The sequence below is a fragment of the Phoca vitulina genome, unplaced genomic scaffold, assembly GCF_004348235.1.
Source record: "Phoca vitulina isolate PV1807 unplaced genomic scaffold, GSC_HSeal_1.0 scaffold1, whole genome shotgun sequence".
NCBI lineage: Eukaryota > Metazoa > Chordata > Mammalia > Carnivora > Phocidae > Phoca > Phoca vitulina.
In genome coordinates, this window is record NW_022589704.1 from 24,896,428 (window position 1) to 24,921,685 (window position 25,258).

The 25,258-nt window shown below is 35.8% G+C and overlaps 1 protein-coding gene across 5 annotated transcripts in view; it reads left to right on the top strand.

The window, feature by feature from the left end:
* The window catches only part of ERBB4 (erb-b2 receptor tyrosine kinase 4), a 1,092,681-nt gene that overhangs the window by 743,776 nt on the left and 323,647 nt on the right, over positions 1 to 25,258 (top strand). For all 5 annotated transcript variants that reach the window (XM_032402964.1, XM_032402981.1, XM_032402953.1 and 2 more), the window contains one exon: positions 18,866 to 18,931. In XM_032402964.1, coding sequence (XP_032258855.1) covers positions 18,866 to 18,931 — 66 coding nt within the window. The remainder of the gene's footprint in view (positions 1 to 18,865; positions 18,932 to 25,258) is intronic.

Below are 25,258 nucleotides of genomic sequence, written 5' to 3' on the forward strand. Positions count from 1 at the left end.
CACTCTCAGCTGCTCTTAAGACCCACTGTGTCCCCAATTTCTTCAAAGCATAAATGAGACTAGTTATCAGCATGATTTTACTATTAATAATAATGGCTATTTGGGGGGCGGGGAGAGGGGCAGGGAGGCCCAAACTTGACTTTTGTGTTCCTACTTATGAAGTGAGGATATTCCTCACTACTAGGATCCTTGGACCATTTCCAAACCTTAAGGATGGATTCCTTTGTTTTCCCCTAGGCTTTTTGTCCCTTCTCCACGCAAAGGTTCATTTCATTTTCTGTTTTTGAACTAATGGAAGCATCAGTTTGTTCCAGAAGGAAATGCCTGCTTCAGACAGAGAATATGCATAGCGTGGCTTCCTTAGGAAAGTTTTTAATAATGCATTTCCCAAAAGCAGTGTTTCTTCAGTCTAAAATCATACCATGTCAGTGGAGTAATATGTTTAATAATTTAATATGTTTAATAACAACTTTTCAATACACAGAAGGGAAACACCAATTTGAAGAGTTGCTAATTTCCATGGTATAAACATTCTTAACATTCTCCCTTTTAGCAATCAATGTGGATTTTGGAAGAGATGCCCAGTTAGCACACCATTATGTAGTATTTCCACCATACAGATTCAATAGATGTAAATAAACTCAATCATATAAATAACAGTAAAAATTATAAACTAGTCAGAAAATAAGCAATTTTAAGTATATATTACCTTTGTTTTAATAAAATTTAATTGTGGGTTTATGCAATTTAATATTTAGTAATGGCTATATTCAACAACCAGATCTGAAAATCCTAGAGAATCTGACAGCCTGCTGTATACGCTGGTGATGGGTATTAAAGAGGGCACATTCTGCATGGAGCACTGGGTGTTATACGCAAACACGCCACCGCCATGTGTGAACATCAGTGATCCTATAGAGGTAAATGCTGGGCTAAGCCCAGCCCAGTGCTTATCATTTCTCTCTATAACAACGCAGAGAAAACTAAGCCTACACATCATGCATGGTATGAACTGATTGTGGCCTCTTGTTCCTGCAGGCAAATGCCAAATAAAACATACATGTACACGCACAGCTCACTCAAGAACAACCTATTTGAGAACAAGACAGTTTACCTCAAAATTTATGGAGGGAAAACATCTGACACTCCGGGGTCATATTCTGCTAACATTTTTCATTTAAATTATTAAAGAGTATACTTAACTTCTGCATTCATGTTAACTTCTTGCACTAAAGATTTCCTGAAGAATGTTGGATAGATGTTACCTTTATTTGACTAAAGGGCTTAATGAAATGGTTCCTCTCAGAATACACTGAATTTCTACCTCAAAGATTAACCTCTCTGTATCCTACAAGCATGCTACTCTAATTCTTATGGTGGTCTGCCTGCCTTTTCTACCATCAAATAAATATAGCTATAGCTTGTTGGAAGAAAAATCATTATTATGTAAAGTGACAGCAGAGATATTGCATAGCATTAGAAAAGGACAAAACTCTTTATGTCCAGAGATAAGTAGATTAGAGACCCCTGGGCGGCTCAGTCGGTTAAGCGTCTGCCTTCGGCTCAGGTCATGATCCCAGGGTCCTGGGATCGAGCCCCACATCAGGCTCCTTGCTCTGCGGGAACCTTCTTCTTCCTCTCCCTCTTCCTGCCACTCCCCCTGCTTGTGCGTGCCCTCTCTCTCTGACAAATAAATAAATAAATAAAATCTTTAAAAAAAGAGAGAGAGAAAGAGATAAGTGGATTAATAGTTTCCAGAGTTGGACGTGCATCAGAATCTACTCCCAGAGATTCTCCCTAAGTAAGTCTGGTTTAAGGATGAGAATCTGCCTATCTTCAAAATTCTCCAATTGACTCTAGGCACAAGTATAAGTAGCACTGGCTTGATATAGGATTTCTGTGCTAGTAAAAGGATTAGAAAAGCCTATTTTGATGAATGCATTTCAGATCACGTACAGATTCAAAATTGGCCTAGAATGTATGAATTTGCTGCAAATGAGCCAACTGACAAATATATGATCTCCTCTTAGAGAATATGTAGCTCTCTGTTGTTATGTGAGACTTTTGTCACTAATTGCAACAATAATTTGCTTTAAGCACCTGTGACCTTCTCGACCCGATGGATCACAGGCACTTAAAAAATCCTATTTCTAATTTTTATAGAAATTCTGTAAAGTAGATATTAAGAGCCCCATTTAGGGTCGATCAGAGACTTGGCATCTTAGAATTTTTAGTAATCAGAACTCGATGTCTTCCAGTGAATGATTGAAGAGATTAAAATTTCATGAAATAGCAGGTCACTGGGATCCAATTGTCCAATTAGGGACAGCTTTCTGATTTTCTTGTTTCTCTGAAACTATTTTATTTTTTAAAATTTTATTTTATTTTATTATGTTACGTTAGTCACCATACGATACATCACTGGTTTTTGATGTGGTGATCCACGATCCATTGTTTTCATATAACACCCAGTGCTCCTTATTTTAAAGTAAATTTTAACAGGCCTTTTCACCATAGGAATTTTCATCAAAAATATTTATCATTACTTAAATAAAAATTGCTGATATTATGAAGAAGGTTTTCATACTGTTCAGACAGAATGGAAAAAGGCCAAGTAATCAGAATAATCATATTTTCTTTGAAGAGTCATATGAAATGATAAGTTTTGGGAATTGGAAATTGTTGTCACTGAAAGGCATCTTTCTTATTGGGAAAAAATGTAGTAAGAGCTACACACTCTGTTTAAATTGGATGACAATCACAGAAAATCTAGTCCATGTAAATCTCATCAAAACAAATGTTTTCCAGATGTCTGTGGATGGATGAATGAATAAGCAAAATATGGTATATACATGCAGTGGAATATTATTCTGCCTTAAAAAGAAGGAAATTCTGGCATATGCTACAACATAGATGAACTTTGAAGACCTTACATTAAGTAAAATAAGTCAGTCATAAAAAGACAAATACTATATGATTCCACTTATATGCAATACTTAGAATAGTCAGAATCAGGGATACCTGGGTGGCTCAGTCAGTTAAGAGTCTGCTTTCAGCTCAGGTCATGATCCCCAGTCCCACATCTGGCTCCTTGCTCAGAGGGGAGCCTGCTCCTCCCTCTGCCCCTCCCCCTGCTTGTGCTCTCTCTCTCTCTCTGACAAATAAATAAATAAAATCTTAAAAAAATAGTCAAAATCATAAAGGTAGAAAACATACCAGTGGTTTGCAGGGGCTGGAGGGAGGGGAGAATGGGAGATTTTGTTTAATGAGTGAATTGTTTTAGAATATGAAAAGAGTTATGGGAATAGATGGTGTTGATTGTTGCAAAACAATGTGAATATGTTTAATACTGAACTGTACACTTAAACGGTTAAGATGATAAATTTTGTGTTATGTTTATTTTTCCACAATAAAAAAATAAAGTTAGAAAATATAAAATGAGGAGCATTAATGTAAATTGATTATCACTAAGAGACCTCTGGTATCTTCCATGTTTCTTTCATTCTTTTTTTTTTTTTCTGCAATTAAAAAAGGTGTACCCTTATATAAAGTTTTAAGTCATCCTTGCACACCCCAGTTAAGTGTGAGGATGTGCAAATAACTCTAAGCCTGGAAGAATTAGCTCTAGGGTTTGAAATGCTAGGTTGATAAAAATGGGCTTAAATTTTCACCAAGGATTAAACTATTAATTCAAATAACAAGTACCTGATTAAGGTAAAAGAGATTTACAAAACATTCCACAGTTGATTTTTTTTTTTACTTTTAATTTCAGTTGGTTAACAGAGTATTATATTAGTTTCAAGTGTACAATATAGTGATTCAACACTTCCATACAACATCCAGTGCTCATCACAACAAGTGCGCTCCTTAATCCCCATCACCTATTACAACCATCCCCCCACTCACCTCCCCTCTGGTAACCCTCAGTTTGTTCTCTTTGGTTAAGAATCTGTCTTGGTTTGCCTGTCTCTTCTTTCCCTTTGAAGGTTTGTTTTGTTTCTTAAATTCTACATATGAGTGAAATCATTCCATAGTTGATTTTTAAACACAAAACCCTGATTTTATATTTGGTGTTTAAAGCAACTATGTAAATTTAATGAAAATTATGCTGAATCCATTCAGTGTTACCCTCTTCTATTTTTCTCTGATTTGTTTACTCTAGAATGGGTTAGGTGTGATTATGTATGTGTCTGTGCCCTGTTCTGCAACCCTCATTCATAGATTTTATTACCATTCACATTTTTATTCCCGTTTTACTAATGAAAGTGGTTTTGTGGAACTCAGTTGCACAATTGAGTAAAATTTAATGAGGTTATTCTTTTTCTTCTCTAATTTCTCATCACTTAGAGAAAGCTAGAAGTTGAAAGGAAGATGTTTACAAGGAACTGAACATTGTCTGTTCCAGTTTCCCTTTCCATAACATTTGCAAAGAAGTTTTACCTATGGCCCCCCCTCTCCTATTGGGGTCCTCTCGTGAAGCCACTTTTATTTCAAAGTTCAGAGCAGAAGTGGTTACACTGGAGAGTTGGAGCAGGAGAGTTGGCATCTCCACAGGGAGCTGGGGAAAGATGAATAAGGAGATCAAGCTGCTAACCCACTTCACAATCTTTCAAGTCCAGATTATTGCAAGGAGCTGTATGCAACTTTTATTTAATTCGTTGCTGCCTAGCAAGAACAAATTATGTTCTATTTAGAGGTGATTATTTGGCAATTGTAGGTGCTCTTTCTAAGCAGTGAAGAAAAAAAAGGAAAGGAAATTATGCAGTGACATTTCTCTTGAAGTTCTTTAAGTATAAGAGAAATATATATTTTAAACCTTGATTTAAAAATGCACAGAGTTAAAGTCATCTCAAAATTAGATGTCCCAGACACTTTAATTCTCCTACCTCTTCATACCTTATTAAACAAAAATTTTGATCTAGTAGTTTTTTCAAAATTATTTTCTAAAGAATCAACTCCAACTCTGTACTCAAGTAGAATACATCATTAAACTAGTTACCTATTTGCCAAAGTTACTAGTTACTTTTTAGTAGTTAATTATTATTAGTTACCACATGCTAAAATGTATTTTTCAGAATAAAGAAATTTGCTTTACTAGAAAAAAAGTCAATGATAAAACTAAAAGTTTTTTTTTAAATAACCAATTACCTCTTTATTTCTCAATTTCATTAGTTGAATAATTTTAAATGTCAGATATTTTATTGCATTTTTAGTGGAATAAACAAATATCTAAGAATCCTTGTAGTTGTATAATTGACAGAGATCTGCTTGGTTTGATTCAATAGAAAAAGGTAAATTAAGGGACACCTAGATGGCTCAATCGGTTAAGCATCTGCCTTCAGCTCAGGTCATGATCTTGGGGTCCTGGGATCGAGCCCCGCAGGGAGTCTGTTTCTCTCTCTCTCTCTCAACCCCTGCTCCTCCCCACTGCTCATTCTCTCTTTCTCTCAGATAAATAAATAAAATCTTAAAAAGAAAAAGGTAAATTAATGTCATGCACTTCTGTAACATGCTCATGAAATAGTAGATCATTTCTATTAATCCATACAGTGAACACAAACATTTTATCTGAGGGGGAAAAAAAACAAAACGTTGTTTCATGAATATTGAATCAATTTACAGTAAGTATAAGTATATGTTACTTTAAGAATATGTAAATGGGCAATCAGAGAGAGAGAAAAAGGAGATATCATTGTTCTTCCTCTCCCCTCTTCTTTTCCTCCCTACCAAAACCTTTGACCTGACCCCATTGCAGGGCAAAGCCCCCTGCATCTTTATCCTTTTTGCACAATTACTCATATGTTTCTTTGCTTCAAAGGGTAGCCTAGTGGCTGAGCTCAGGATCTAGATTTTACATGAGTTTGAATCTTGACCCCAAAATTTTTCTGTCTAATTTAGCCCCTGTATCCTTCATTTCTCTCATATGACAATGAATCAGGATAATAGATGAAAATATTAAAAACAGAGCCTAACACATAGTAAGTGCTCAATAAATATTAATTGTTATCATTTTTAGTATTTATAATTAAGATCTGCTCCTCCTATGAAAATACCTCTTATTCTGTATTGTAGCCTAAAGCTAGGAACTGTGATCAGCCTTCTCTTAGCTTCCCATCATCATTTATAAGCAAATACACCTATAATTTTGTGGGGATGGGGAGTGGGTGGGGAAGGACATCTTTTTTTAACATTCTTGACATCCACCTATCACACCCTCCACCCTGCCCATTGAGGTCATTTGCTAAGTGCTGCTCATTCCCCACATACATTAACGATTTTGGCAAGTGACCTTGAGTCATCTTTTTTAACTACATGCATGTCATTCCCTAGGTGATTTTGAATAAGTGCCTGTGTTAATGATCTCATTTAACATTCTTGCCTAATGGTTTCCTGATCTCCTAAAATCCATTGAACTTATCCGTATTTACACTAATTCTATAAGAAACCAGGCTTTTTTCTGACATAAATTTGTTTTCCTGTGAGTGTTTTAATTCATTTTGTGTGCTCAGTCCTCCTCTGTCCCACATGACCGTTCTATTCTTGTATCTGTTCACATAAATTAGATACTTGATTCTATTGGTGAAGAACATGGAATCTTGGATCCCATCTCAGGGCTATTTCAGGCCTGCCACGTTCTGTGTGATCTTGGACAAATTATTAAACTTCTCTGGCCTCAGCTCCCTCATCTGTAGTAGCATTTTCCTCCTAAATTTGTCATGAGAAATAAATCTCCTAGAACAATTCCTGCTACATAAGAACGCATTATGTCTAAGCTATAACATAGCTGATGCTAGCGGATAAGGACTTTGATTCTACGTGGAGGGCTTATATTTCAGAATGGTTACAAGACCAACAATATATATATATTTTTTTTTAGAAAACAAGAAACTGGGGCAGATTGATAAGTAGTGGGGCTAATATTTAGGGTTAAATCATTTTGTGATGGAATATGATAGATGTATATGCAATGGTTTGCAAATCATTTATCTTTTTTCCTTAAATAACTCAATTTCCAGATCTGTCTAGTAGCACATTGACAGGAAATGCCACTGCAAAACCTGGTCAATGGAATCCTTTTTTTCAAAAGTATGTTATAAATCCATTATTCTTGAGTTTTAGCTTTTGTGTGTGAACTTCAAAGGCAAACTAATGAAAACATTTTACATCAAGACATTTTAGGCTTATTACTTACCGTGATGCCTTTTGGGTCACTTTCTTATAAACTTCATCAATTTTAAAATCACATTTCATTCCTTAGGCTTGCGGTGGCATTTTAGAAGTGTGCCTATTTGTTAATGTGGTTGTTTTTATTTTAAGTGTGAGGACTTGGGACACACACACACACACATGCATGCATACACATACACACATACCTACAGCTAAGTCCCTATGGAGGATGAAATAATGGCAGGGACGTAAGACGAGTCTTCTGGCTGCTCCCCTCAGAAGAGTTTGTTTAATACGGTGCCATGGAGCTACCTAATCTCCCCCAATTTGTTACCCATTCTTCTTTGTTATCTGTCTCAGTGATGTCTCATCTCCCCAACTGACTGCTATAGGCTAGCAATCTGTAACAGAAACTCAGTCTCAATCTCAGATATAATAAAAAAATAGAGGCTATAAGATTAATGACCCCAGACATAATTATAAAGTCTCAAACCACAAACATTATAAGATCTTTCAAAACTTACCCAGACTGGAAGAAGCTGGATTAGCACTATAGTGTGAAGATATTGGCCTCTTTCTAAGGAAAATGCTGGGTTATATAATCTGGGAAGCCTACTGTGTTTTTAGTACTGTTACGAACTGTGGAGAAGAAAGGGTTTGTTCACTTAAGGAGCTTGAAATAATTTCATCCATTTTAGCTTTCCTATGATAATACCCATTTCTTATTAATGCATAGAGGAGATAGATCTATTCTTGGAGCTGTCAAGTGGAAGGCAGATGAAAATAGAGGCTGCTTATGGAGACCATGCCACACACAGATATTGGGAATTTCTTTATGTTCATAGTGAAATAGAACCAATACATTGCTTTTCAGGTAACCACTACTCTGACAGGATTAAAAAAATGACAAATGTGGAAATATTCATGGTCTTCCTTCCATACCTGCTCAAATGTCTGCCATTCTGATCTCTTCAGCCCACTGGACTAAAAGTCTACACACACACACACACACACACACACACACACACACACACACACTGTCTTCCTAAAATGTTGGAATACACACTCAGGATGCTAAAATGGGCAGAAAATTTTTTAACTAGAGAGTTGGATGAAATAAAAGTATTTAGGGAAAATGGCTAAGTCAATCAATGACATAAAGTGATACAGTAGAAGAGCGTAGGTGGTAAATGCTTTGTGATGGGAAAAAGGCAGGAGGAGAGCTAGTGAGCTTCTTGGGCAGGGGCAAGGCTGTGAATGAGAGACTTCATAGGCTGAAAGTATTGTGAGAAAAGTGAGAATTGAGAAAAGATTTAGAACTGTCGCCACCGACCATGCTTTGGATCCCGTTTAATGTCCTCTGAGAGGAGTAAAGTTCATTTGGTTGAATTTCAGCTGCTGAATCGTGCCTCTGAAATGTGACACCACTCACACACTGAACACACAGATGGTTACAATTCCTCAGGGATCCGTTAGCACTTCTGACTAGCAGTCTCACAGATGAGGGTCATGGAATGGGCAGGGACCCCAGCATTAACGCATCTGATCCTCTCCAGCACTCCAAATACTGTTCCACCGTGGGTTTGTCTCTACTTTTTTGTCACATACCTTGAAATATTATCTGCCCTTTTTTCCTCCTTCCATGTACACTAGGCTGAAAGGTACAAGAATGTGATATCCCAGTAGCAGAATAAGCTTTCACTGTATTTGGATTATTAGTAGCATTCCTGCTGAGACTGCGGCTTCTCAAAGTTTGCCAAAAGCATGCAGAGACCTCTGAAACCCACTTGTCCCTGTCTGCCAAGCCTGTCAAAGTTTCTATGATGTCACACCCTCCCCCTTTCCTATTGACTGTGGTACCTTACTGATCATTCCAACTCTGTCTGCATAAACTTCTGTCTCCAGATAACTTGATTTGTCCACCATATCACCTCTGCTGACTGTCTGCGTTTCTTTGTCTCTCTTTGTTGTCTTTAATATTTCCATATACAATATTTTGAGGGAGGGAGAAAGGAACTAACATTGATTGATGCTTATTACATGCCAGACATTTTACATATGCTATTCCACTTAATCACCCCTAACATATACAAGTATCATCATCTATATTTTATTAATAAGGAAAGTCAGCTCTTAGGTAAAGTTCCTTACCCAAGAGCCTACCAATTGTAAATAAAGGAGGATAAATGCAGATAAAAATGATTTCAAAGTTTATGTTTTCTGCATTTTGCCAGCACTTACGTGAACACTTAGAGTGGTGAATGACAATATTCTAAATTGGTTATGTACACAATACTTTCAAATATTTTGTCTTCCCTAAATTACAGGCTATCATTTCTTGTCACAAGTATAAGGGCTAGTTACTAAAATCTGTTTATATTTAATTGGCATTGATTTTAGCCCCATCTATTGCTGAACCTCAATAAGCAAGTAATAGGATCAAAGTAAAGGCCAATTAGAAGTAAAAAAATGTACAAGAATAAAAATTTGTGATAAGCTAATATGCTATGTGTAAAAAGGGCTGACATGCTATAAAGAGACAAGTTTCTGGTTCCACTTAAAGAACACTTCTGTTTTCTTACCTATAAAATAAGACAAATAATAGTATTTATATTATAATATTGTTGTGCAAATTAAATGAGATACTAAGAGTAAAGCATTTTGTCTACTTGTTAGAATGTACAAAGTGCTCAATAAATGGTAAATGTGTGGCAAGGTTGATGATTTTGGTAATGATGTCTAGATTTCATTATGCAGCACGGTGTGAATTTCCATGTATAAGATAAACCCTGAAATACAAAATAATAAAAACACGAGCCAGAGAAGTTAACTTACCTGCCTGAGGAATGAAACAGCCAAAAGCAGAGTGAGATCTGAAATTCTAACCTGTCTCATAGGTTAATCTGCCAGATAGACTCTGTATGTGTGTGTGCCTGTTGATATTTACATGAAATACTGATTTAGAAGCACAAATGCAGAAATTTACATTATCCTATTACATTTTATATTATTACTTTGGGCTCATCATTTCATTTACCAAGTGCTTTTTAAAATCTGAATGGTTATTTTATGTATGAGCAATCGCGCCCCCCGCCAGATTTGTGTCATAGGCAAATATGGTAAGCATATTTCAGTTGTTTTATCTAAGTCAGCGATTAAAAAAGTCAAATATGATAGAAATGTACAGAGGCATTTGGTACAGTGCTAGGACCAGCACATCAATCTAGGCCAGCCAATTCCCTTGTCAAATGTTCTGATACATGTGTCAGTCATCTGCAAATCTACCAAGTGTTCCAGAGCCCATTTGTGTTTTCCAGAAGGATATAAAGAACGGCATGGTTGAGTTCTTTCTGATATCCAAATTATCTTACCATGAGCTACAAATCTGCTTAAAAATATGATATGAAATTAGTGATATTGTCTTAATATATATTTTCATTTAAAAATATGTCTTGGTTTTCTTTAGGTACCAGCAAAATATTCCATTAAGCGAAGTGATTGATAATTATGGTATGGCTGTATAATGGGAGGCAAATTCTCTCTCTCTCTCTCTCTCTCTCACACACACACACACACACACAATTGCATTAATGTAATATAATCTGAAAATTTTTAGGGTAAAATACAATGTGAAAATAGCAGGTTACAAAGCTAGATAGACTATTATACTATTTAAAAAACAATATTAATATACTTCAAAAAAAGAAAAACACCAAAATGCAAAGTTTATGAATGATTTTTATTTTCCTCTTTTATGTTTTCTGCACTTTACAACATTTCTAACTTGAACACGTATTAGAAATAGAATTTAGTAAATCCATCTGGAATATTTAACAGTATGGGTCAGAGAAGGCCTCACGGAGAGGTGGCATCTAAGAAAAGCAGGTAAGCAAGTGAAGCATATGACTGCAGGCTATCAGATAAAGAGAGGTTCAGGCAGAGGGAATGGGAGGGCCCTAAGTAGAGGGTGCACCTTGTACATCATGTGAACAGAAGATGAGAGGGCTCAGAGGAGTGTTCCAGGAAGAAAATAGTAGGAGGTAAGGTTATGGATGCAGGGCATGCATGGATGCATGCCAAATATCACAGGGCCTTCAAGACCATTGTAAGCATTTTGTCTTTTTTACTTTGAGATGGCAAGTTATTGGAATTTGACCTGGTCTGACTGAGAAGATTGCTCTGGTTAATATATTGAGAAGACATTGTAAAGAGGCCAAGGTAGAAGCTAGGACACAAGTTAGGAGGCTATTGCATTATTCCGAGCAGGAGATGAGTGTGGCTTAGTGGTGTGGATGGTGGAAAATGAATGGACATATATATATATTTTGGAGTTACTGGTATCTAGATAGGCTAATGATTTTGGATTCAAGCTGTGAGAGAAGAAGAAGAAGAGCTGAATATGATGACCTCAACTTTTTCAGCATGAGCTTCTGGAAGGATTGATTGACATGAAGAAGAATTGTTGTGGTTGATTGACTGAAGAAGAAAGACTTTACAGGATAATTTTTTGCTGGGGTGGGAAGATCAAGGATTAAATTTTGGACATGTAAATATTTTGAATGCCTGCTAATCATACAGGTGGAAATGTTTTATAAGCAGTTGGAAGTATAAGCCTGTACTCTACATGGTCTGGACTGGAGATATAAATTTTGGAAGGTGTCAGCTTTTAGTGTCCCATGAGGATCAACTGGGTAATATATACAAGAACTTAAAACATTCCTAGAAGGACCACCACCACATATGGTTGAACAGGTTGTGCACTGCAGACCTCTGAGGGGGTATCATCTAGGTAGAATATACTCTGAAGGATGCTCATGGATGCTGTTGGTAGCCTTGCTGATTCATCTTGAATCTTATAAATGTACCTGTCATTATTACTGTTGTTGATTGTGAACAACAGACACATCTTGATTTATTCTTTAATTCTGCTGGTAAGGTTTTCCAGTTTGTTCAGACCCCTTATTTATATGTTCAGAAATGTATTTGACATTGATTAGAACTATTTCTGTTCCACAGTAGGTGGAATTCCTGTATTCCGTTCTGTGCTAACAGCTACAAACAGTGATAATTGATGCTTTCTAATTACTTGATTTGGAAGAAATGCTTGACAGTATCAAATATGAAATATTTAATATAAAATATAAAAATATTTAAATGTATCAATATGACATACTATCAAGTATGAAATAGGGTTTCAGGAAAAATTTAACTTTTCTTTATAATTTGAGTCATTTTTTATTATTGATATTGATTTATTATTGATTTGGGCCCTGTTACTAGTATTCTGAGTTCTTTTCTATTAATTATAGTAGCCTAAAGAAATTTGGAGGTGTGCGAGGAGTATAGAATTCACAGAACAGTGACTAGATACTGTATCAGATCTTTCCATTCAATGGGAAATAAAATTCCTTTAGTCTGTTAATGTCTATTTTATTTTGGCGTATGTATTCCATTACTTCTAACTATCAGTAACTTATGACCACATAAGGCTATAAATGTAAGTGATGATCAACAATCTTAAATTCTAACTAGATTCTCATCAAATTTCCTTTTGAGTGTGAAGTTTGTGTAGATCCGGCTGTTCTACCTGAATATGTAGAAGCGAATCTACACTGAGCATGCTAATGGAGTAGCCACTTGGCCCTATGTACAACTGAATAGGTTTTTAAAAAGGCACTCCTATAGGTTTTCCCAACCCACCCTGTCCAGCTTCTATTTGCACATGAGATTTTTGCCATTATGATTTCTCCTCTAGATTTATTTGTGTTTACAGAAGGCTTTAGGAAAAATGAGAATTTGCTCAATAGGCTCGGTACTTCAAACCTTTGCACAATTCTGTGTGCCAAATAACTGGTCCATCCATTAGCCATGTGTCTATAATCCTATCTGAGGTGGTACCGGGAGGAGATCCTGTGTGCTCTGGCAATTACAGATCACCAGTGGGGAGTTGAATCCCTGAGAAGATGGGTGGATACAGGTGTTTCAGACTAAACTTGATGTATTTTACACTTCTGTTCAAAATTAATCTTGATTATATGAGGACGTATGCTACTCTAAATCCTTGGACTGTAGATTGCTTGACTGAATAACGCGATGGTGCATGTAGAAAAACAAGTGTAATGATGTTGACATTACCTATTTCTTTCAATCCAGTGATTACCTAAAATATTTTGAACTGCTAACTCCTGACTTAACTTATTGCTAGATGAAAAATTCCATGTATATATATTTTTTTAATTTAACTTTGTCTTCCTAGTTAGTGAAAATACTTGCCTATCATTTTTTGAAGAGCATATGTATAAAATTTAAAGCTTTCATCCAATAGTTAACTTTCAAATCATGGGCAAGACAGGGAGATTGAGCTGAGATTGAAAGAAAACTGTAAAGTCATTTACGTAACACAAAAGTGTGGGGATGAACAAACACAGGACAGTGAGAGCTGTAAGACAAAAACAGCGGAGAATTAACATCTGATTAAAAAGGGGGCAATTCCACATTAGAGTGATATCATTAAATAATAATACTAACATACCATTTGCTGGAAGCATATTGTGACTTTACTATCATATGGGCAGTTTATAATAGTTTAAATTTGAAAAAAAAAAAGCTATGTGTTTTTTAGGACTGCTGGGGGAAAAAATGCAACCTGCTGGAAATACATTCACAAACAAAGAGTGCACACTGGGAAATAAGAGACTGCTAGATTTTTACACCATTTAATCCTGTGAGTTTGGTTACCAAGCATCTGATCAAATGTTATGGTTAAAGTATTGTCTCAAAATATGACTACGATGTTTGGAATTATATGCCAGACCATTATTTCTTAGACATACTTTGTCATCTGGAAACTTCATCATCAGAATCCCTGGGATTGCTTTTTTAAAATATGGATTCCTGTACCTCACTCGCCCCAGACTATAAAATCAGCACTTTGCATAGGTTCTCAAATCTCAACACTAACTTTTGGGAACCATAACCTGAAATTCTCTTCCACCCTGCAGATCAAACCACATAATTTCAGTTTTTAAAAATTTGACCAACTCCATAACACCTGCACAGAGTAAACTGTAATCTGTTTAGAAGATTTTCAAGACACTTTGTAAGCTTACCCTCCAGATGCTGTCCCGATGCAAATAGCTCAAAGGACTATAAAGTATTCGTTATGGCCCCAAAGAGTTGTGTGCATCCGTGCCTCTGTGTCATTGCTTAGGTTAATCATTGAGCCTGAACTTCCTTCCTCTTATCTTCTGACAAACTAGACATTCAAGCCCAATTGAAATGCCTGCCCCTCCATGGAGCCTCTTTCAAATCCATCCTCTCCACTTTATGCATACCTATATTTTAGCAAATATGATTATCATAATTATTTGCCTATTCTTCTACTTATTTCCTGGTCCTTGAAAGCTCCTTGAGGGCAGGGCATTTACTTATTCATGTTTTTATCATCCATTCAAGAATAGGGACTGATTTAGTGTAGACTTCCAATAAATGTTCCACTTCTCCCTTCTGAATTATAGGGTCGTGAAAAAGATACTATTATCTCACTCTTTCCCCAGTAAAGGAAGTTTTAAGAGGTCAAGACTGCCAGTTTTTAAAAGGACTAAAAGAAGAATCCAGGGATATAACTGCATTGCCTTTAGCTAGAAGCAGTTTGAGGATATAATCTTTTATGGTTGCCAGTGACTTCATATTTTGTAACTACTGTCTTGGCATATTACTTGCAGAAAGCAGTCCAGAGGTAAATGTTAAATCCCATCTCTTCTGTCAGGTAATCCCACAAACGAGCAAAACTTCTAGCATGAATTTTCAAAGTGGCTCAGGGACTCTAGTTCCTAAAAAAAAAAAAAAAAAAAAAAGCAAAAGCTACGTTTTTAATAACTTCTGCTGGACAAGCATAAAAGATGAATTTAGTCATATTTGCTAACTTCTGTGATGAATAATGAGTTGTCAAAGTAGAGGTGATTATGAATTAAATTAATGCTGATGTGCAGTAATCAGCACTTACTTTAAAAGATTAAAATGGTTGCTAAAGTGAACAGAAATATTTGTTTAAAATTGTGTTTTATTTTATATTTCACCTCTTTGAGTCAGAGTGACAAGAGGTAGGAGTATTGATTTAAATAACTATGCTATCACTAAGCTGAATGGAAATGTCAGATTCTTATTTTTTAAGTGGCACATTTCCTCACATAGTTTTAAAAGAATTATTGTAATAAACAATGGAAGAGAATCCTGTAGTAGATTGAGACTTGGAAATAGGCAGATTTGGACAATGCTGGCAAAGTCTCCGTGCCCCAAAACATTTTTTTCCATTTACATAGACTAGTATCTATCTCTTCTTTCTGCTGTCCTCATTTTAGAAACATACTACTAGAGAAGTTATTTATAAAATTAATTCACAGTAAAAGAGTTGTGAATATATGGTCTTTTTTCCTCTTGAAATCAGCCCTCCTGAGACACTGAATGCCTGAGAATCTGAGAATAGAAAACAGGAAGTTCTCAGTAAGATAATGGGCCATGATTAAAGTTTTTTTCTTTCTGTAGAGGACACACAGGGGATCCTTCATGGGCCATACTTATCCTCTCCACTGAAATGCTCTGGGCTGATCTCATTTTAGATGTCATATAGATAAATCACTGTATAAGGAATGGAGTGGACTTCCAAGCCACCAGGCATTACATTGGAAATGGTCCAACTCAACCTGGCTGCATCCAACTCTTCTTGCCTGAGTAAGAGGACTGTTAAAAATTTAGATTTGTTGGCTTCTTTCCTTAAACCCCATAGAAGGTGAACATTAGATACAGAGTAACCAAAATCCTTTCCCTTTAAAATAATGCTAAATTAATTCTAAACTCTATTAGAGAAGTCACCATGTCTGTTTCGATACTTAACATAGTTCCTCATACACAGATGCAGAAGGAACTGAAAAAATACTTTTGGATAAATAGATGGGAAGAAGGTAGGGGAAAAAAATTGTAGTTGTTTTTTGTTTTGTTTCATTTTTCCTATTCTAGATAGGTAGTTAATAAGGAAACCCCTCACCTATCTTCTCATTTTTTTAAACTTGTGTGCAGCAGAAATGTTGAAAAAAAACCCTAAAAGCATATTTTAAAGCATATTAAACTACACTACCCAGTTGCCTACAAGAATCAAACGAAGGTTGCAGACATGAAAGTATGGCAAGTACGTTAATTCAGAAATACCTCCAGATTTTGCAGATATTTTGACACTTACTGAATTGCAACAACTCAGTGAAAATAGTGTTTTCCCAAGGGCCATATATAGCACGGTTTTGAAGACTAAAGCTGAACTGAATGTGTCGGCAGATTCCAAAGAGTCAAAGACAGTCAAATGAAGGGCAGGCCAGAATGAGCAACAATTTGTGGAGCACATTGAGGTCATGGTTCCTCCCAGTGTGTAGTAATAGAATTCTGAAATGTGTGAGCCAAGTGATCCTCCTCCTCTTGGTTTCCAAAAGGGTTGAAGGGAATACAAGACTGAGTAAAATCCCAGAAGAGGGGCGGTTGTTGTTAGCTTCCTTTTATAGCAGTAATAGATATTTTTGTTTAAATCTGAAGAAAAAATGGACACTACCAAACAAAATTTCCTAACAACATGTACATAGTGAAGGTTAAATTATTTAAACTTTGTGTGTGTGTGGGTACTAGATCATTTGTTTCCAACTAGGTGGCTCTTGTCATGATACTTTGTCAAGAACCATAAACCAAATTTCTAGTAATATTCCTTTTTATACTGGATCTAGGCATAGGTCTTGGGGTGCTAAATCAAAACTGCAAGAATAAGAAGGTAGAAAATATATAATCTAATAAAAATGGAACACTGAGTATATTAAAATGTCCACTATTACTTAGCTCCCCCCCCCCCCCCCCCAGCTACCGAGAGTGCTCTGGTCACAGTGAATACAGCTAAATATTTCACTAGCCTCTAACACAATTAAAGAAGTCATAGATTAAATAGTAGATCATCTTCTGCTTCAGATATCTTTAATTAACAGACCACTTAATGGGTTGATTTAAAAGATTTTAACACATCTAAAGAAATATATTAACCTTAGCTACTTTCTCATAAAAAAGTTTGTACTCAGAGTTTTCTGTGCTTCCCATTTTGTCTCACAGCCCTTTCTAATTTCCGCTGGTATAAATCAAATTAGATTTATTAGCATTGTACAAAAGAGCTCCAGTAGGTTTTTAATAATAATTATCATTATCACTGATTAAAGTTATATTGTTCAGGCCAGATGGAGTCCTTTTCCTGTCAGCTAGAATGAGCTTGCATTATGTAGTTATAATGTGTTTGGATCTAAATAAACAGATGGCAGAGTGACAGGATATCATACGCTGGTGATGTCAGCTACAGTGCTTCAGAAACAGAATTGCCTTAAATAAACTCTTTTGTGGCAAGGATCCTGATACTTTCAAGAAGGTGACTGGAATTGAGCCTAAGTGTTACATTAACTTGGAGATAATACTGTTCACTTGCAGAAGGGTAGACCATTTGGATGGTCTGAGGTTCAGCCTGAGAAAGTGTGTCTGCTGAATCTGCTCCTTAACTGTGAGAGCATTTAACACAACAAGTTCACTCAGGCAGTCTCTTAAGGAGAGAGAGAAAAACAAAACAAGACAACAGCAACAACAAAAAAACTGCCCAAGTTGTAAGATCTTTCAAGTTGAAGAGTTGTAACCTATGAGTCAAAGAAAGAAGGAAACATTTGATATAACTCTATTTCATAATTTTTACAATATAGTTTATTACATTAGAATACACATCTTATATAGGCATATACCCATTCACAATTAATATTAGAAAATTAAGAGAAGGTTTAATAAGAGTTATGTTATAGAAAAGCTTTAGTCTTTAATAGATTTTCAGGTGTACTTTTTTATTCTAAAAATAAGCACTTCTATACCTTTATACCCACAAATACTTAGAGCGAACCTATGAAATTCAGAAGCAACCTTCAAAGAAAGTCATTATATATGATTTCTCCTAGCTAATATTCTTTTGCTGAGTCCTTAAGAGAATTTCTCTGTGGGACAACTGTATTTGCTGAGCCAAATACCTAGAGTAGCAAAGTCCTTAAGAGGAAGATACTGCTATAGGAGATAAAAGTTTGTATTTGAAAATGAAGGTGGTATCAACAAAATTTTTAAAAGAGGGTATCAAATAACTGAAATTAAACTTTCTAAGAAGTTTATGTTTTAAATGCTTGAAACTTTTTAAAAACATTTATTTATTTGAGAGAGAGAGAGAGAGAGAGAGCACAGGTGCGGGGGATTGGGGGGTCAGAGGGAGAGAGAGAATCTCAAGCAGACTCCCTGCTGAGTGCAGAGCCTGACTCTGGGCTCTATGTGGGGCTCTGGGCTTCAATCTTACAACCCTGAGATCATGACCTGAGCCAAATCAAGAGTTGGATGCTTAACATACTGGGCGACCCAGGTGCCCCTAAATGCTTGAAACTTCTTATAAAATGATGAGAAGATTTTGAGTATCAGGAGATTGTATTTCAGCTTCATATGCATTTGACATTCAACTCAAGTGGGCATTTTATGAGCTATGTTTCAACTATAGTATAACATAAAAATCCCCATAAAGGAGCAAGAATATTTTCATTGAAGAGTTGCTTCTAGTCAAAGAGTGAAAGATTATAATGTATATGTGCTTTTTCCTATTCTACAGGTGGACGTTGTCATAAGTCCTGTACTGGCCGATGCTGGGGACCCACAGAAAATCATTGCCAGACCTGTAAGTGTTCAACACTGAGAAGGCATGGGCTTGAAATGGTCAAGAAATTTTAATAATTGATGCTTTTCACACTTCTGGGTCATCAGAAACATGAAAATGAGCTTTTGCTTCTTTGTGGTGGATTTGCTTCTATTCAAGTAAACTGCCTAATTTCATAGCTTTCAAGTGAAACATAATATATAATTGTTTCTTACATTTCTTCGTGGTTTCCAGGTTAATGCTATCAACAACACAGATGTGCTGATATTAACCATGTTTTAAGAGTCTGTATAACAGAGAAAGTAGGAAATCCAAATGTGTACAAAATAGTAAGTCCATTTGAGCTTAACCGAGTATCTCAGCACTTTTCCCCGGTAGTTATAACACCATTCATTTATTAGAAAAAGAAAAAAAGAGAGAAAAAACAGAGCACTGTGTCCCCACTCTTTTCTAGGCACAGAGATTAACTATATGAATTATGGATATAGATTAACTATTAAATAACAGTGTATCTTGCCCTTGCCTATATTGTTTCTTGCATTAGTCATTAAAGTAAATATAAGTTATCATCATTGCTAAGACGCTTAAAAACAAAGTATATTGAATACAAAGACAAGTATCTATTTTTTTCAGCATTCTTAAAGCCATACTTAAATCAGCACTGAATTTTTACTAATCTTAAGGATAAATGGTTTCTTTAAAAAGGAAAAACAAAATGCTCTATATAAGTGGTAAAGATTTTTCTTCCTGCTGCAATAACAACAGCTGGAATAATATATGGAAACCAGTGTGGTGGCAATTTGAAATTTATTCCTTTATTAGCATAGAAGACAGAGAATCTTATCAAAAGTATGAATATACAAATATTAGATATTGTGGAAATTTATTATACTGTTGGATGAAAGTCCAGATATTTCTAATTTGTCTCAATTCATATTTGTTAGGTTCTGTTTCAATAAGGAAATACAAAAATAATTACTTTACTGTAAGCCACCAAAGAAACAGGTGTAGGAAAAAATATTCTCTTTGGTAAATGATTTCTTTCTTTTTAAAAAAAATAATTCATGGACATTTTCGTGTTCAACATTCATAAAATATAAAAGAACATAAAGTAAAAATGTCTTCCCACTTTTGTTCTGCTTCTGTCCTTCAGCCACCCCTAGGCAACAAAATGTTACTGGCTACTTTTGTGTATTCTTCCAGAGACTATTTATGCACACAGTAGGAAATATGTGTATGTTCCAGCCCATTTTTCACTCAAATGCTAGCATGCTTTACATGCTATAATGCACCTTGATTTTTTTTTATTCCATGCATATATGCATAAATTCACTTGTAGTGTTAATTCCTGGAAGTGGTAATTACAAGGTCAAGGACATGTGTTTATGCAGTTTGATAGAAATCACTAACATGGAAATCTTTTTTTTTTTTTTTTTTTAAGATTTTATTTATTTATTTGACAGAGAGAGACACAGCGAGAGAGGGAACACGAGCAGGGGGAGTGGGAGAGGGAGAAGCAGGCTTCCTGCAGAGCAGGGAGCCCGATGCGGGGCTCGATCCCAGGACCCTGGGATCATGACCTGAGCCGAAGGCAGACGCTTAACGACTGAGCCACCCAGGCGCCCCTAACATGGAAATCTTGTTCTCTGTAAAGTTTGTAAAAGTTTTCTCTGCAAGAAGCAATGTGTGTGAATGCCTGTTTCCCTATTCCCTGGGTAAAACAGTATATTATCAAACTTTCCGGTCTTTGTCAAAAAGTTAGATGAAACATAGTATCTGAGTGTAGACTTAAGTTAACTTATTTGACAGAAATACTGTTTTATGGCAGCTATGTTTTGGCAAGAATTTTAAGCAGGGTTGTAAAGATTAGATTAATATGTGAAATAAATTCACTACAATATTTGTAGACAATGTTTTAACAGCAAAGTAGTTGAAATCGAGTTGCACATGATGCTGAAATAACATTGATGTGGCCATTTGCACAGAGTCAAGATTTCTAAAATATAGAAGAATGGTTGTAATACTCTGTGATGAAGTGGTAAGTAACCATGGAAATTGTGGAAGTGTGTAGAGGTCCTCAGGTCCTCTCACGGCAAAAAACTTCTGAGTTGTCAAATTTAAAAATGAATTTTTACTCATTCACTTACTTCTTTTACCAAGGGATCAATGACACTTCCCGGGTTGGCTGCTGGTTGTGGCTGGGCCCCTCTGGTGGGTCCCCCCACCCACCCCTGGTCTTCTGGAGGGAGAGGGGACTCTCAGGCTAGCCAACCTCACCTTGCATTCTTGAGGCCCACAAGTTAAATCTGGGGAATGCCTAAGCCTACCTGGGCTGTTTTCTGTTGCTAGCTTCCATTTAGGGAATGCTAGTTTGGATTCCTTTCTTCTGTTGGGTAGAGAGACATAAGATGCCCACTACTGTGTTGTTCCTCCAGTTCAGGGTCCCAAACCAGTCTGCCTTTGTCTCAACACCTTTCAGAGTTCTCCTTTGCATTATTGCCTTTTGCATTATTTCCACGGTATAGCTGTTCTTAGTAAGGAAGGGCAGGGAAAAGGAGGCGTATGCCATTATTTCTGGATCAAAAGTCCCATGTAGTACTTTTAATAATACTCTTAGTGAATGAAATCAAATAAAACTATCTTAGTCAATTTAATATTTGTTGCATTTTCTATGTATTTTTGTAGAATAGAAAAATATAGTACAAATTGTTCTTTTGTAGTAGTAGTAGTAATATTTTAGTGCTGAATAATCATTCTTTAATTGATAGGGAGCCAAAGTTTTGGAAATCACTCTATCAAAAGAATGAGAAAACAGCACACATGAGTGTTCTCTAACTTTGAAAATTAAATATGCCTTCAATTCATACAGTACTCAAAATTCTGAAACTTTTAATTAATTTTAAGAGATTTGGCTATGTTAGTAAAAAATATACAAAGGTTAGTAAAAAAAATCATAATTTTCACCATCTCTTATTCTTATAGTAGACAACTTTTAGGATAATTGCCAAGCAGACACCTTTCTTCCTCTGAGAACTAGCCCCTTCTAGAGGGGTGAGTCATTGAGGCCATGTTTGTTTTGTGATGCTCTAACCTTAGTCACAGGGCAGTGTTTCTAAACCAGAGGTGACTCTGCCCCCAGGGGACATTTGATAATGTCTGAATATTTTTGGTGTTACAACACTGAGTAGGGGTTGGGGGAGCATCTATTGGCATCTGGTAGGTAGAGGCCAGGGATGCTGCCAAACATCCTACAGTGCACAGGAGAACCTCACTCCACCCCCACCCAAACAAAGAATAATTATTCATCATGAAATTTTAAAAGTACTGAAGGTTGAGAATGAGAAATCTTGTAATAAGAGTAAATATTGGCCAATGCTGGGCCAATGAGATTCTCTCCCCAGAGAATTTGGATTTGGGATCCAGAAATTTTGGTTATACTACCTTAGAAATTTGAACTTGAGGAGATATTAAACCTAGTGGACGTTTCCTTTTTGAACCTGGTAAATAAATCAGTCATACAGAGGCAAACAAAAAACAGAGACGAAGAGAGAGTAACAGTTCTTACCTACTGATTCTCTGGCCTTCATGAGATGCATCTGCACGTTTATCCTTAGGCGCCTTAAGAAACACAAGGTTCTTCTAGTACATCTAAATTACTTTTTTTACTTGCCACCAAGTGGGAATGGGAGGCAGTCTTGACTAAGAAAATCATCAAGCCTCATCAAAACATCAGCATGAAATCATTTAATTCACCTAATTTTTTAGCATAGAAATTAGGCTTCTTACTATTATGACCTAAAATTGGCTTAATGGTCTCTGTGCCTATTCCACAGAGTCTATCAAAATTAAATTCAACAAGCATTTACATGTATCTGATATGTGCAAATATAAACTTTAGAATAGTATTTATTTGCAAGGATCTTTATAATTTATAAAAAGCTTTCCTTTTAAAATTTACTTTCACCATATTCCTGTGAATTAAAGAGAGTTATCATATACCTCATTTTACAATTGGGGAAATGTACACTGAGGAAATGATCAGGGAATTGTTAAATTTACACAGCTAATACCTGGGATTTCAACCTGAGTGTCCTGAGTCTAAAGATAAAACGGTTTCCTGTACACCATATTGTACAGCACAGCTTAGTGGACAAGGACATTGGATTTGAAATCAGCCAGATGATACAAATCCCAGTTCTTTCCATATTCTGTCATGGTAAACTGACTTAATCTTTCTAAATCTCAGTTACCAAATCTAAAAATGGAGATAATTACACTTACCTCAGAGGGTTGTTGTTTTGGAATCAAATTTAATGCAATAATGTAGTTGAAATGCTTAGATTTCTTTTGGTATATACTAAGGACCTAAAAAATAATAGCTAATATTTTAATAAGTTAAAGGAGATACTGTTCGAAAACGTAATCCATCTTAAATATGAATGAATAGATGTGGAAGTGAAATTCCTGTAGGCTAGTTTCACCTTGTGAAGACTACTGATACCCACAGCTGAGGAATAAAAAGACAAAAACCCTGAGTGAAGTGGAGGCTACTTGCCCTTGACATTCGCTCCTATTCTCTCCCTCCCTGTTTGAGCTACTTGAAAGGTAAATTACTTATCCATATTTAAAGTGGCCACCATTCCGAGGCAAAATATATTTTGGAACTACTCAAAGACATACTTATTGTAAGACCTGAATTTTAGAAATATGTTTTTTTTGTTTGTTTTTTTTTAGAGTTAGACTTTGTGAGAGATTCTATAGCGGTTCTGAATTCTGAATTTGATCATATGTGATCAAAATTTTTTAAAAATGTAAAATTTTTCAGGCTTCCTTTAGATTTCTCATAGCCTGTTAGTTAAAATATATTACTTAACCTTAGGCCCACTTGAGAGACACTTTTCTCTGAACCCTGACTGAACGTCTTAAAAATCAGAAAATCTAGACTGTGAAAGTTTTTTTTTTTTTTTTTTTTTTTTTTTAAGATTTTATTTATTTATTTGAGAGAGAGAGAGAGCACAAGCAGGGGAAAGGGGAAAGGGGAGAAGCAGGCTCTCCACTGAGCAGGGAGCCCAATGCGGGGCTCGATCCTAGGACCCTGGAATCATGACTGGAGCCAAAGGCAGACTCTTAACAGACTGTGCCACCCAGGTGCCCCAAGACTGCAAGTTTTTGACAATATTCTGTTTTTATTGATTAGCCATACAAAAGTATGTTTTAGGATCTAAATGATGTAGTCTTATATTGTTTAGAAATTATTTCTTTTCCGATGACTGAAATAAATTCACTTCAATGAGGGTTTCTCTGGAGATATTCAACTTCATGATTTGCCAAATATTTCCCTGTCTTCTGTGTATAATTATTTTTGAGACTTACCATACATTAGGGAAAGAAGGTGAAAGTATTTAAAAACCCCGGAAGTCAGCTCAGGAAACTGACGTTAAGAATACATTTCACTCACCACAGCGTATCAATGCTGACATCTTCCCACAGGTGTCTCTTCCTAAAACAGAAAATGTGCCAGGAATTATCCTCTGTGTCACTAAATGGCGAGAAGTCTTGGTAGAGACAAAAGATTCGGGCTCTGAGAGAACAAGTCCCTGATAATGAATGCCTTGTTAAGGTGAAATGAAGCAGAGTGGTAATCAGAGTGAAAATATCTCTGAATAGAGAAATGGCAAAACAAAAATGCAGAGTACAACAATGGTAAGCTTGAGGAGAGGTCTGCTGGAGGCAGGAGTTTTAAAAAGAAGAAATGAAGAAGTTTCTGTTTTTAATAGATCTCGTGAAATGGAGAGTGTGAATAAATTGACAGCTTATTATGGACAATAGCTCCCTATGCATACCTCTAGATATTGCAATAGAATTGTGTACATTTCAAGTAAAAATTAGTAACATTTTGCAACTGATTTTGTGTACTGGATTGGGTGCCACAGTGAGCTTTGGTTACATTTGAATAATGTGTGTCATTTTTCCCCTATAGCATTTGATAATGTTCAGACTATCAACTCCAGAGCCAACAGCTATTTTTTTAATCTTTTTTTTCTAAAATACAAAGTATTTTTCTAAACAAATTCCTTAAAAACAAATCCTTAGACAACCTAAAGAATTTTATAAATTTTAAAGTAAGTAAATTCTGCTTGAAGAGTCTAGCCAAGTGTTCCATTTTTACTGCTGAATCTGACTTTCTGAAGTAACTGAATTCATTCTCCTTAAATCCTTTGTCATGTTAATGTTAGAACTGACCCTGTAAATCTAACAGGAATATTTCTGACGGAGATGCTGTTTTTTTTTTTTAAAAGAGAGAAAGAAAGAAAGAAAGAAAGAAAGAAAGAAAGAAAGAAAGAAAGA